A 13,080-nucleotide genomic window follows, 5' to 3' on the forward strand; every position below is an offset into this window, starting at 1 on the left:
CACCTGAGAGCTCACCTGTGTCACACCTGTGTCACCTGTGTCACCTCTGTGTCACCTGTCCCACCTGTGTGTCATTTGTGTCCTTACCTGTCCCTTACCTGTCCCTTACCTGTCCCTTACCTGTCCCTGCCCTGGCTCTGCACCTGCACGAAAAACACCAGCGGGAGGCGCTCGAGGTACCTGGGGCACACCTGGGGCACACCTGAGAGCTCACCTGTATCACACCTGTGTTACCTGTCCCATCTCTGTGTCACCTGTCCCACCTGTGTGTCACCTGTGTCCTTACCTGTCCCACCTGTCCCTTACCTGGCTCTGCACCTGCACGAGAAGCACCAGCGGGAGGCGCTCGAGGTACCTGGGGCACACCTGAGACACACCTGTGTCACACCTGTGTCACCTGTCCCATCTCTGTGTCACCTGTGTCACACCTGTGTGTTGTCTGTGTCCTTACCTGTCCCACCTGTCCCTTACCTGGCTCTGCACCTGCACGAGAAGCACCAGAGAGAGGCTCTGGGGGTACCTGGAGCACACCTGAGAACTCACCTGTGTCACACCTGTCCCATCTCTGTGTCACCTCTGTGTCATTTGTGTCCTTACCTGTCCCACCTGTCCCTCACCTGTCCCTGCCCTGCCTCTGCACCTGCACGAGAAGCACCAGCGGGAGGCGCTCGAGGTCCCTGGGGCACACCTGAGAGCTCACCTGTGTCACACCTGTGTCACCTGTCCCATCTCTGTGTCACCTGTGTCACACCTGTGTCATTTGTGTCACCTGTGTGTCACCTGTGTCCTCACCTGTCCCTGCCCTGGCTTTGCACCTGCACGAGAAACACCAGAGAGAGGCTCTGGGGGTACCTGGAGCACACCTGAGAACTCACCTGTATCACCTGTCCCATCTCTGTGTCACCCCTGTGTCATCTGTCCCTCACCTGTATCTCACCTGTGCAGCTGGCGGAGCTACAGGACAAGGCTGTGCTGTCTCACCTGTCCCTCACCTGTCTCACCTGTATCTCACCTGTATCTCACCTGTCCATACCTGTACCTCACCTGTCTCACCTGTATCTCACCTGTATCTCACCTGTCCATACCTGTACCTCACCTGTCTCACCTGTAGCTGGCGGAGCTGCAGGACAAGGCCGTGTTATCTCACCTGTATCTCACCTGTATCTCACCTGTCCATACCTGTGTCACCTGTCGCAGCTGGCGGAGCTGCAGGACAAGGCCGCGTTATCTCACCTGTCTCACCTGTCCATACTTGTCTCACCTGTCCATACCTGTCTCACCTGTCCCAGCTGGTGGAGCTGCAGGACAAGGCTGTGTTATCTCACCTGTATCTCACCTGTCTCTCACCTGTGTCTCACCTGTATCTCACCTGTCTCTCACCTGTCTCTCACCTGTATCTCACCTGTATCTCACCTGTATCTCACCTGTCGCAGCTGGCGGAGCTGCAGGACAAGGCTGTGTTATCTCACCTGTCTCTCACCTGTCTCACTTGTCCGTACCTGTATCTCACCTGTGTCTCACCTGTGTCTCACCTGCAGCTGGCGGAGCTGCAGGACAAGGCTGTGTTACCTCACCTGTATCTCACCTGTCTCTCACCTGTCCGTACCTGTATCTCACCTGTCTCTCACCTGTATCTCACCTGTATCTCACCTGTGTCTCACTTGCAGCTGGCGGAGCTGCAGGACAAGGCTGTGTTACCTCACCTGTCTCTCACCTGTATCTCACCTGTCTCTCACCTGTACCTCACCTGTGTCTCACCTGCAGCTGGCGGAGCTGCAGGACAAGGCTGTGTTACCTCACCTGTATCTCACCTGTATCTCACCTGTCTCTCACCTGTCCGTACCTGTGTCTCACCTGCAGCTGGCGGAGCTGCAGGACAAGGCTGTGTTACCTCACCTGTATCTCACCTGTCTCTCACCTGTCCGTACCTGTGTCTCACCTGCAGCTGGCGGAGCTGCAGGACAAGGCTGTGTTACCTCACCTGTATCTCACCTGTCTCTCACCTGTCCGTACCTGTGTCTCACCTGCAGCTGGCGGAGCTGCAGGACAAGGCGGGCTCGGCCGAGACCAAGGTTCTGGAGATGGGGACGACGCTGGAGGGGCTGCAGTGGGACAGCGCCAAACTGCGCAAGCGCGAGGGGCGGCTGGACCGGCACCTGGCCGAGGCGCTGGAGCAGGTAACGCACCTGGGCACACCTGGGATACACCTGGGGACACCTGGGATACACCTGGGATACACCTGGGATACACCTGGGGACACCTGGGATACATCTGGGGCGGCTGGACCGGCACCTGGCCGAGGCGCTGGAGCAGGTAACGCACCTGGGCACACCTGGGCACACCTGGGATACACCTGGGATACACCTGGGATACACCTGGGGACACCTGGGATACACCTGGGATACACCTGGGCACACCTGGGGACACCTGGGATACACCTGGGATACACCTGGGGGCACCTGGGGCGGCTGGACCGGCACCTGGCCGAGGCGCTGGAGCAGGTAACGCACCTGGGCACACCTGGGATACACCTGGGCACACCTGGGGACACCTGGGATACACCTGGGGACACCTGGGATACACCTGGGGGCACCTGGGGCGGCTGGACCGGCACCTGGCCGAGGTGCTGGAGCAGGTACCACACCTGGGCACACCTGGGATACACCTGGGCACACCTGGGGACACCTGGGATACACCTGGGGACACCTGGGATACACCTGGGGACACCTGGGATACACCTGGGGGCACCTGGGGCGGCTGGACCGGCACCTGGCCGAGGCGCTGGAGCAGGTAACGCACCTGGGCACACCTGGGATACACCTGGGATACACCTGGGATACACCTGGGGACACCTGGGATACACCTGGGATACACCTGGGGACACCCGGGATACACCTGGGATACACCTGGGGACACCTGGGATACACCTGGGATACACCTGGGATACACCTGGGCACACCTGGGATACACCTGGGGGCACCTGGGGACACCTGGGATACACCTGGGGCCACCTGGGATACACCTGGGGACACCTGGGCACACCTGGGATACACCTGGGGACACCTGGGATACACCTGGGGGCACCTGGGGCGGCTGGACCGGCACCTGGCCGAGGCGCTGGAGCAGGTAACGCACCTGGGCACACCTGGGATACACCTGGGATACACCTGGGATACACCTGGGGACACCTGGGATACACCTGGGGACACCTGGGGCGGCTGGACCGGCACCTGGCCGAGGCGCTGGAGCAGGTAACGCACCTGGGCACACCTGGGATACACCTGGGATACACCTGGGGACACCTGGGATACACCTGGGGACACCTGGGATACACCTGGGGACACCTGGGATACATCTGGGGCGGCTGGACCGGCACCTGGCCGAGGCACTGGAGCAGGTAACGCACCTGGGCACACCTGGGCACACCTGGGTGCACCTGGGATACACCTGGGCACACCTGGGCACACCTGGGTGCACCTGGGGACACCTGGGATACACCTGGGATACACCTGGGCACACCTGGGGACAGCTGGGATACACCTGGGGCGGCTCAACCGGCACCTGGCCGAGGCGCTGGAGCAGGTAACGCACCTGGGACACACCTGAGATACACCTGGGATACACCTGGGATACACCTGGGATACACCTGGGCACACCTGGGATACACCTGGGGACAGCTGGGGACACCTGGGATACACCTGGGCACACCTGAGGTACACCTGGGGTCACCTGTGTGCTCTCACGTGTCTGTAACTCGCATGTCTCACCTGTCTGATCTCACCTGTCTCTCTCACCTGTCTGATCTCACCTGTCTGATCTCACCTGTCTGGTCTCACCTGTCTGATCTCACCTGTCTCTCTCACCTGTCTGGTCTCACCTGTCTGATCTCACCTGTCTGATCTCACCTGTCTGGTCTCACCTGTCTCTCTCACCTGTCTCTCTCACCTGTCTGATCTCACCTGTCTGATCTCACCTGTCTGATCTCACCTGTCTCTCTCACCTGTCTCTCTCACCTGTCTGATCTCACCTGTCTGATCTCACCTGTCTGATCTCACCTGTCTGATCTCACCTGTCTGGTCTCACCTGTCTGATCTCACCTGTCTGATCTCACCTGTCTCTCTCACCTGCCCAGCTGACGTCGGGCTCGTACGGCTCCGGCAGCTCCGGGGGTTTCCAGGGGGGTCAGATCACGCTGAGCGTGCAGAAGGTACCGGGAGTCGGGAGAAATCCGGGATTTGGGGGGAAATCCAGAGATTTTGGGCAAATCCGGGAATTGGAGAGAAATCCAGGGATTTTGGGCAAGTCTGGGATTTAGGGGGAAATCCAGGATTCGGGGAGAATTCCGGGGATTTGGGGAAATCCGGGATTCGGGGAGAAATCCGGGAATTGGGAGAATTCCGGGGATTTTGGGAGAATTCCGGGGATTTTGGGAAATCCGGGATTTGGGGAGAATTCCGGGGATTTCGGGAAATCCGGGAATTGGGAGAATTCCGGGGATTTCGGGAAATCCGGGAATCGGGGAGAATTCCGGGGATTTTGGGGAGAATTCTGGGGATTTTGGGGAAATCCGGGAATCGGGAGAATTCCGGGGATTTTGGGGAGAATTCCGGGGATTTTGGGGAAATCCAGGAATCGGGAGAATTCCAGGGATTTGGGGAAATCCGGGATTCGGGGAGAATTCCAGGATTTTGGGAAATCTGGGATTTGGGGAGAATTCCGGGGATTTTGGGCAAATCCGGGGATTTCGGGAAATCCGGAGATTTGGGGAGAATTCTGGGATTTGGGGAAATCCGGGATTTGGGGAGAAATCCGGGGATTTTGGGAAACCCGGGAATCGGGGAGAATTCCGGGATTTTGGGGAGAATTCCGGGGATTTTGGGCAAATCCGGGAATCGGGAGAATTCCGGGGATTTGGGGAGAATTCCGGGGATTTCGGCAAATCTGGGATTTGGGGAGAATTCCAGGGATTTTGGGAGAAATCTGGGAATCGGGACAATTCCGGGGATTTGGGGAGAATTCCGGGGATTTCGGGGCCAATTCCGGGGATTTCGGCGAATCTGGGATTCGGGGAGAAATCCGGGGATTTTGGGAAATCCAAGATTTGGGGACAATTCCGGGGATTTGGGGAGAATTCCAGGGATTTGGGGAAATCTGGGATTTGGGGAAATCTGGGATTCGGGGAGAATTCTGGGATTTGGGGAGAATTCCGGGGATTTGGGGAAATCCGGGATTCGGGGCCAATTCCGGGGGAAAATTGGGGGATTTTGGGGAAAACGGGAAAAATTCAGGGGGAAATTGGGGGGAAATTGACAAAAATTTGGGATTTTTGGGAGAATTTCAGAGGGAAAATTGGGGGGAAATGGGGAAAATTTTGGGGGAAAAATGGACAAAAATTTGGGATTTTAAGGATTTGGGGAGAATTTTGGGGGAATTTGGGAAAAATTCAGGGAAATTGGGGGAAATTTTGGGAATTTGGGGGAAAATTGACAAAAATTTGGGCATTTTGGGAGAATTTTGGGGGAAATTGAGGGATTTTGGGGAAAACGGGAAAAATTCAGTGGGAAATTGAGGAAAATTTTAGAAATTTGGGGGGAAAATTGACAAAAATTTTGGAATTTTGGGGATTTTTGGGAGGACGTTGGGGGAATTTGGGGGAAAATTGGCAAAAAATTGGGAATTTCGGGGATTTTTTGGGAGAAATGTGGTGAAAAAATTGGGGAAAATTTTGGAAATTTGGGGGAAAATGACAAAAGTTTGGGATTTTTGGGAGAATTTTGGGTGGAAATTGGGGAAAATTTGGGTGATTTTGGAGAAAATCAGGAAAAATTTGGGAATTTTGGGAGAATTTCAGGGGGAAATGGGAAATTTGGGGAATTTGGTGGAAAATTGACAAAAGTTTGGGAATTTGGGGAATTTTTGGGAGAATTTTGGTGAGAAATGGGAAAATTTGGAAAAAAAATTGGGGAAATTTGAGAATCTTGGGGGGAAATTGGGGAAAATTCTGGAATTTTGGCAACTTTTGGGAGAAATTTGGGGAAAATCGGGAAAAATTTTGGAATTTTGGGATTTTTTTTGAGAATTTTATGGGAAAATGGGGGAAAATTTGGGAATTTTGGGGGGAAATTGCAGGATTTGGGAATTTGGGGGAGGATTTGGGGAAAATTTGGGATTTTTCTTGTAAATTGGGGGAAATTTGGGATTTTTTGGGGGAAAACTTGGGAATTTTGGGGGATTTTTTGAAAATTTAGAGTTTATTTTTGGGAAATTTGAATTTTTTGGGAAAATTTGGGGAAAATTTGGGAATTTTGGGGAAAATTTGACAATTTTGGGGAGAACTTTGGTGGAAAATTGGGGAAACTTTGGGGAGAATTCAGGATTTTTTTGGTGGAATTCTTTGGAATTCTGGGAATTTTGGAATTTTTCTGGAATTTTGGGGTGAATTTGGGGATTTTTGGAGTTTTTTGGTGGGAATTCTTTGGGAATTTTGGGAATTTTTTGGTTATTCTGGGAATTTTTTGAGAATTTTGGGAATTTTTTGGCAATTCTTTGGGATTTATGGAATTTTGGGGTGAATTTGGGGATTTTGGGGTGTTTTCCCCGCAGTTTGAGACGCTGAACACGGAGCTGGGATGGATTTGGGACGGATTTTGTTGGAATTTCTGTGGATTTTTTGGGGTTTTTTTGTGGGAATTTTTGGGAATTTCTGGAATTTTTTGGGATTTTTGGAATTTTGGGGTGAATTTGGGGATTTTTTGGGTGTTTTCCTCTCAGTTTGAGACACTGAAAACAGAGATGGGATAGATTTGGGATGGATTTTGTTGGATTTTCTGCAGATTTTTTGGGTTTTTTTTGTGTGAATTTTTGGGAATTTCTGGAATTCTTTGGGAATTGTGGGATTTTGGGGTGAATTTGGGGGTTTTTGGGTGTTTTCCCCGCAGTTTGAGATGCTGAACGCGGAGCTGGGACGGATTTTGTTGGAATTTCTGTGGATTTTTTGGGTTTTTTTGTGGGAATTCTTTGGGGATTTATGAAATTTTTTGGGAATTCTTTGGGAATTTTGGGAGTTCTTTGGGATTTTTGGAATTTTGGGGTGAATTTGGGGATTTTTGGGTGTTTTTGGTGCAGTTTGAGATGCTGAACGCGGAGCTGGAGGGGAACCAGGACTTGGCCAATTCCCGCATGGCCGAGCTGGAGAAGCTGCAGCTGGAGCTGCAGGCGGCCGTCAGGGGCCAGGAGAGACTCAAGGTGACACTGGGGACATTTGGGGACATTTTGGGGACATTTGGGGAATTTTGGGGACATTTGGGGGGTTGGGGACCTTGGGGACATTTGGGACATTGGGGACTTTGGGGACATCGGGGCCGTCAGGGGCCAGGAGAGACTCAAGGTGACACTGAGGGACATTGGGGACATTGGGGACACTTGGGGACATTTGGGGGGTTGGGGACCTTGGGGACATTTGGGACATTGGGGACATTTGGGGACATTTGGGGGCATTGGGGACATTGGGGACATTGGGGGACATTGGGGACACTTGGGACATTTGGGGGGGTTGGGGACCTTGGGGACATTTGGGGACCTTGGGGACATTTGGGACATTGGGGACATTTGGGACATTTGGGACATTTGGGGACTTTGGGGACATCGAGGCCGTCAGGGGCCAGGAGAGACTCAAGGTGACACCTGGGGACATTTGGGGACATTTGGGGACTTTGGGGACATTGGGGACATTTGGGGACACTTGGGGACATTTGGGGGGTTGGGGACATTTGGGGACATTTGGGACATTGGGGACATTTGGGGACATTGGGGAATTTTGGGGACATTTGGGGAATTTTGGGGACATTTGGGGACACTTGGGGACATTTGGGGGGTTGGGGACATTTGGGGACATTTGGGGACTTTGGGGACTTTGGGGACTTTGGGGACATCGAGGCCGTCAGGGGCCAGGAGAGACTCAAGGTGACACTGGGGACATTTGGGGACATTTGGGGACACTTGGGGACATTTGGGGGGGTTGGGGACCTTGGGGACATTTGGGACATTGGGGACATTTGGGGACATTTGGGGACATTGGGGACACTTGGGACATTTGGGGGGGTTGGGGACCTTGGGGACATTTGGGGACACTTGGGGGGTTGGGGACCTTGGGGACATTTGGGACATTGGGGACATTTGGGGACATTGGGGAATTTTGGGGACATTTGGGGAATTTTGGGGACATTTGGGGACACTTGGGGACATTTGGGGGGTTGGGGACATTTGGGGACATTTGGGGACTTTGGGGACTTTGGGGACATCGAGGCCGTCAGGGGCCAGGAGAGACTCAAGGTGACACTGGGGACATTTGGGGACATTTGGGGAATTTTGGGGACATTTGGGGGCAATAGGGACATTGGTGGGATTGGGGACATTGAGGACATCAGGGACATTTGGGGACATTGGGGACATCGAGGCCATCAGGGGCCAGGAGAGACTCAAGGGGACACCTGGGGACATTTGGGGACATTTGGGGACTTTGGGGACATCGGGGATATCGGGGACATTTTGGGACATTGGGGACACTGAGGACCTTGGGGACATTTGGGGACACTTGAGGACATTTGGGAGGTTGGGGACCTTGGGGACGTTTGGGGAATTTTGGGAGGATTGAGGACATTGAGGACCTTGGGGACTTCGGGGCCGTCAGGGGCCAGGAGAGACTCAAGGTGTCACTCAGGTGTCACTCAGGTGTCACTCAGGTGTCACTCAGGTGTCACTCAGATCTCTCAGGTGTCACTCAGGTGTCACTCAGGTGTCACTCAGATCACTCAGGTGTCACTCAGGTGTCACTCAGGTGTCACTCAGATCACTCAGGTGTCACTCAGGTGTCACTCAGGTGTCACTCAGGTGTCACTCAGATCTCTCAGGTGTCACTCAGGTGTCACTCAGGTGTCACTCAGATCTCTCAGGTGTCACTCAGGTGTCACTCAGGTGTCACTCAGGTGTCACTCAGATCACTCAGGTGTCACTCAGGTGTCAGGTGTCACTCAGGTCACTCAGTGTCACTCAGGTGTCTCTCAGGTGTCACTCAGGTGTCACTCAGGTGTCACTCAGGTCACTCAGCTGTCACTCAGGTGTCAGATGTCACTCAGGTGTCACTCAGGTGTCACTCAGATCACTCAGGTGTCACTCAGGTGTCACTCAGATCACTCAGGTGTCACTCAGGTGTCACTCAGGTCACTCAGCTGTCACTCAGCTGTCACTCAGGTGTCAGATGTCACTCAGCTGTCACTCAGGTGTCAGATGTCACTCAGGTGTCACTCAGGTGTCACTCAGGTGCCACTCAGGTGTCCCTCAGGTGTATCAGCTGTCACTCAGCTGTCACTCAGGTGTCACTCAGGTGTCACTCAGGTGTCACTCAGGTCACTCAGTGTCACTCAGGTGTCTCTCAGGTGTCACTCAGGTGTCACTCAGGTGACTCAGGTGTCACTCAGGTCACTCAGGTGTCACTCAGGTGTCACTCAGGTCACTCAGCTGTCACTCAGCTGTCACTCAGCTGTCACTCAGGTGTCAGATGTCACTCAGGTGTCACTCAGGTGTCACTCAGGTGTCACTCAGATGTCACTCAGGTGTCACTCAGGTGTCACTCAGATCTCTCAGGTGTCAGGTGTCACTCAGGTGTCACTCAGATCTCTCAGGTGTCAGGTGTCACTCAGGTGTCACTCAGATCTCTCAGGTGTCAGGTGTCACTCAGGTGTCACTCAGATCACTCAGGTGTCACTCAGGTGTCACTCAGGTGTCACTCAGATCACTCAGGTGACTCAGGTGTCACTCAGGTGTCATTCAGGTGACTCAGGTGTCACTCAGGTGTATCAGGTGTCACTCAGATCACTCAGGTGTCACTCAGGTGTCACTCAGGTGTATCAGGTGTCACTCAGATCTCAGGTGTCACTCAGCTGACTCAGGTGTCACTCAGCTGTCACTCAGCTGTCACTCAGCTGTCACTCAGCTGTCACTCAGGTGACTCAGGTGTCACTCAGGTGTCACTCAGGTGTCACTCAGGTCACTCAGCTGTCACTCAGGTGTCACCCAGGTGTCACTCAGCTGTCACTCAGCTGTCACTCAGGTGACTCAGGTGCGCTGTACCTGTGCAGGTGGCGCTGCGCTCCCTCCCCGAGGAGGCCGTGAAGGAGGCCCTGGAGTACAAGGTGCTGCAGTCGCAGTTCTCGCTGCTCTACCACGAGAGCCTGCAGGTGAAGACGCAGCTGGACGAGGCGCGGGCGCTGCTGCTGGCCACCAAGAACAGCCACCTGCGCCACATCGAGCACATGGAGGTGGGGCCCGCCCGCCCAGGTGTGCCCAGGTGTCCCCCCCGGGGGTCACCGAGGGGTCACGCTCGGGTTCGGGGCGATTCGGGGTCGTTTGGGGTCGTTAAAAACCCGAGAATTTCAATCCAAGATGGCCGCCGGCGGCACACTGAGCAGGTGGAGGTGCAGCCTCACCTGCCCAGGTGTTCCCCAGGGGTCACCGAGGGGTCACGCTCAGGTTTGGGGTCATTAAAAGCCCAAAAATTTCAATCCAAGATGGCCACCGGCACCATCAATCCCATAATGCCTCATCCAAGATGGCCGCCAGCGGCACACTGAGCAGGTGGAGGTGCAGCCTCACCTGCCCAGGTGTTCCCCAGGTGTCCCCCCAGGGGTCACCCTCGGGTTTTGGGGCGATTCGGGGTCGTTTGGGGTCGTTAAAATCCCGAGAATTTCAATCCAAGATGGCCGCCGGCGCCATTTTGAACACTTGGAGGTGGCTCCAGATGTCCCCGAAGTGTCCCCGAGGTGTCCCCGGGAGGTCCTGTTGGGTTTCGGGGTCACTTTGGGGACATTTGGGAACATTTTGGGGTCACAAAACTCTCAATAATTCCAATCCAAGATGGCCGCCAGCACCATGCCATAATTCATCATCCAAGATGGCCGCCGGCGCCATTTTGAACACTTGGAGGTGGCTCCAGATGTCCCCAAGGTGTCCCCAGGAGGTCCTGTGGGGTTTTGGGGTCACTTTGGGGACATTTGGGGACGGGAAAATCCCAAAAATTTCAATCCAAGATGGCCGCCGGCACCATCAATCCCATAATGCCTCATCCAAGATGGCCGCCGGCACCATCAATCCCATAATGCCTCATCCAAGATGGCCACCAGCGCCATCAATCCCATAATGCCTCATCCAAGATGGCCACCAGTGCCATCAATCCCATAATGCCTCATCCAAGATGGCCACCAGCGCCATCAATCCCATAATGCCTCATCCAAGATGGCCACCAGCGCCATCAATCCCATAATGCCTCATCCAAGATGGCCACCAGCGCCATCAATCCCATAATGCCTCATCCAAGATGGCCACCAGTGCCATCAATCCCATAATGCCTCATCCAAGATGGCCGCCAGCGCCATCAATCCCATAATGCCTCATCCAAGATGGCCGCCGGCGCCATTTTGGGGACGTGGAGGCGGCTCCTGATTAAGATTTAATTTTAATTAAATTTTGTTAAATTTTTAAATTAAATTTTTTTAAATTATTTTTTTTTAAAGAAATTTTTAAAATCTTTTAAAAATTTAATGAAATTTCTTAAAAAATTGGTAAAATTAAAAAATGGCAAAAAAAAAAAAATCCCCAAAAATCACGAAAAAAAAACCAAAAAAATCCCCCCAAAAATGCCCAGAAATTCCTTGAAAAATTCCCAAAAATTTCGGGAAGTTTCTTTGAAATTTTAGGGAGGAAAAATAAAAAAAAAAAAAACCAAGAAATTCTTTAAAAATTGAAGAAAAACAGGAAAAAAATCAGAAAAAAATGGCAAAAAAGTGACAAAAATCACCAAAAAATCAGAAAAAATTTGCAAAAAAAATTTGCCAAAAATTCCTTTAAAAATCCCCAAAAACTTTAGGGAATTTCTTTGAAATTTTTGGTGAAAAAAAATCAATTAATCGAAGAAAAATGGGCAAAAAATCGAAGAAAAATGGGAAAAAAAGCAGAAAAAAATTGCAGAAAATCGCCAAAAATCCCCCAAAAAATCCCCAAAAATCGCAAAAAAAAAATCCCAAAATGCCTTTAAAAATCCCCAAAAATTCAGTTAAATGTTCCCAAAAATTCCTTTAAAAATTCCCAAAAATTTTAGGGGAAAAAAAAAACCAATTAATGGAGAAAAAACTCCCCAAGAAATCGAAGAAAAATGGGGAAAAAAATCAGAAAAAAATGGCAAAAAATTGCCAAAAAATCGCAAAAAAATTCTTTAAAAAATCCCCAAAAATTCCTTTAAAAATTCCCAAAAAATTTAGGGAATATCTTTGAAATTTTAGGGAAAAAAAATCAATTAATGGAGAAAAAACCCCAAAAAAATCAAAGAAAAATGGGAAAAAAATTAGAAAAAAATGGTGGAAAAATCGCAAAAATCACCAAAAAAAATCCCAAAAATTCCTTTAAAAATCCCCACAAATTCATTTAAAGTTCCCGAAAGTATTAGGAAATTTCTTTGAAATTTTAGGGGGAAAAAATCAATTAAGAGAGAAAAAATCACCAAAAAATCAAAGAAAAATGGGAAAAAATCAGACAAAAAATCGCCAAAAATCACCAAAGAATCACTAAAAATCGCCAAAAAAAATTCCCAAAAATTACTTTAAAAATTGTCAAAAAATTTAGGGAATTTTTTCCTAAATTTTTAACGAGAAAAAAAATGAATTAATGGAGAAAAATGGGCAAAAAATGGAAGAAAAGTGGGAAAAAATCAGAAAAAAATGGCAAAAAATCACAAAAAATTCCTAAAAAAATCCCAAAAAATTCCTTTAAAAATCCCCAAAAATTCCTTAAAAAAATCCCAGAAATTGCTTTAAAGATCCCCAAAAATTCTTTTAAAAATTCCCAAAAATTTTAGGGAATTTCTTTGAAACTTTCGGGAAAAAAAATCATTTAATCGAAGAAAAATGGGGAAAAAATCGAAGAAAAATGGGCAAAAAATCAGAAAAAAATGGTGAAAAATCGCCAAAAAATTCCTAAAAAAATCCCAAAAATTCCTTTAAAAATCCCCAACAATTTGAGGGAATTTCTCTT

General features: G+C 50.8%; 1 protein-coding gene across 1 annotated transcript in view; it reads left to right on the forward strand.

Annotated features, from left to right (window-relative positions):
* Nucleotides 1-13,080, forward strand: part of LOC128782752 (E3 ubiquitin-protein ligase BRE1B-like) — a 52,181-nt gene that overhangs the window by 14,516 nt on the left and 24,585 nt on the right. Inside the window, 4 exon segments of the mRNA XM_053933227.1 lie at nt 2,031-2,177; nt 4,133-4,207; nt 7,126-7,245; nt 10,137-10,316. Of these exon segments, the coding sequence (XP_053789202.1) occupies nt 2,031-2,177; nt 4,133-4,207; nt 7,126-7,245; nt 10,137-10,316 (522 nt within the window).

This window comes from Vidua chalybeata (genome assembly GCF_026979565.1).
Source record: "Vidua chalybeata isolate OUT-0048 chromosome 37 unlocalized genomic scaffold, bVidCha1 merged haplotype SUPER_37_unloc_2, whole genome shotgun sequence".
NCBI lineage: Eukaryota > Metazoa > Chordata > Aves > Passeriformes > Viduidae > Vidua > Vidua chalybeata.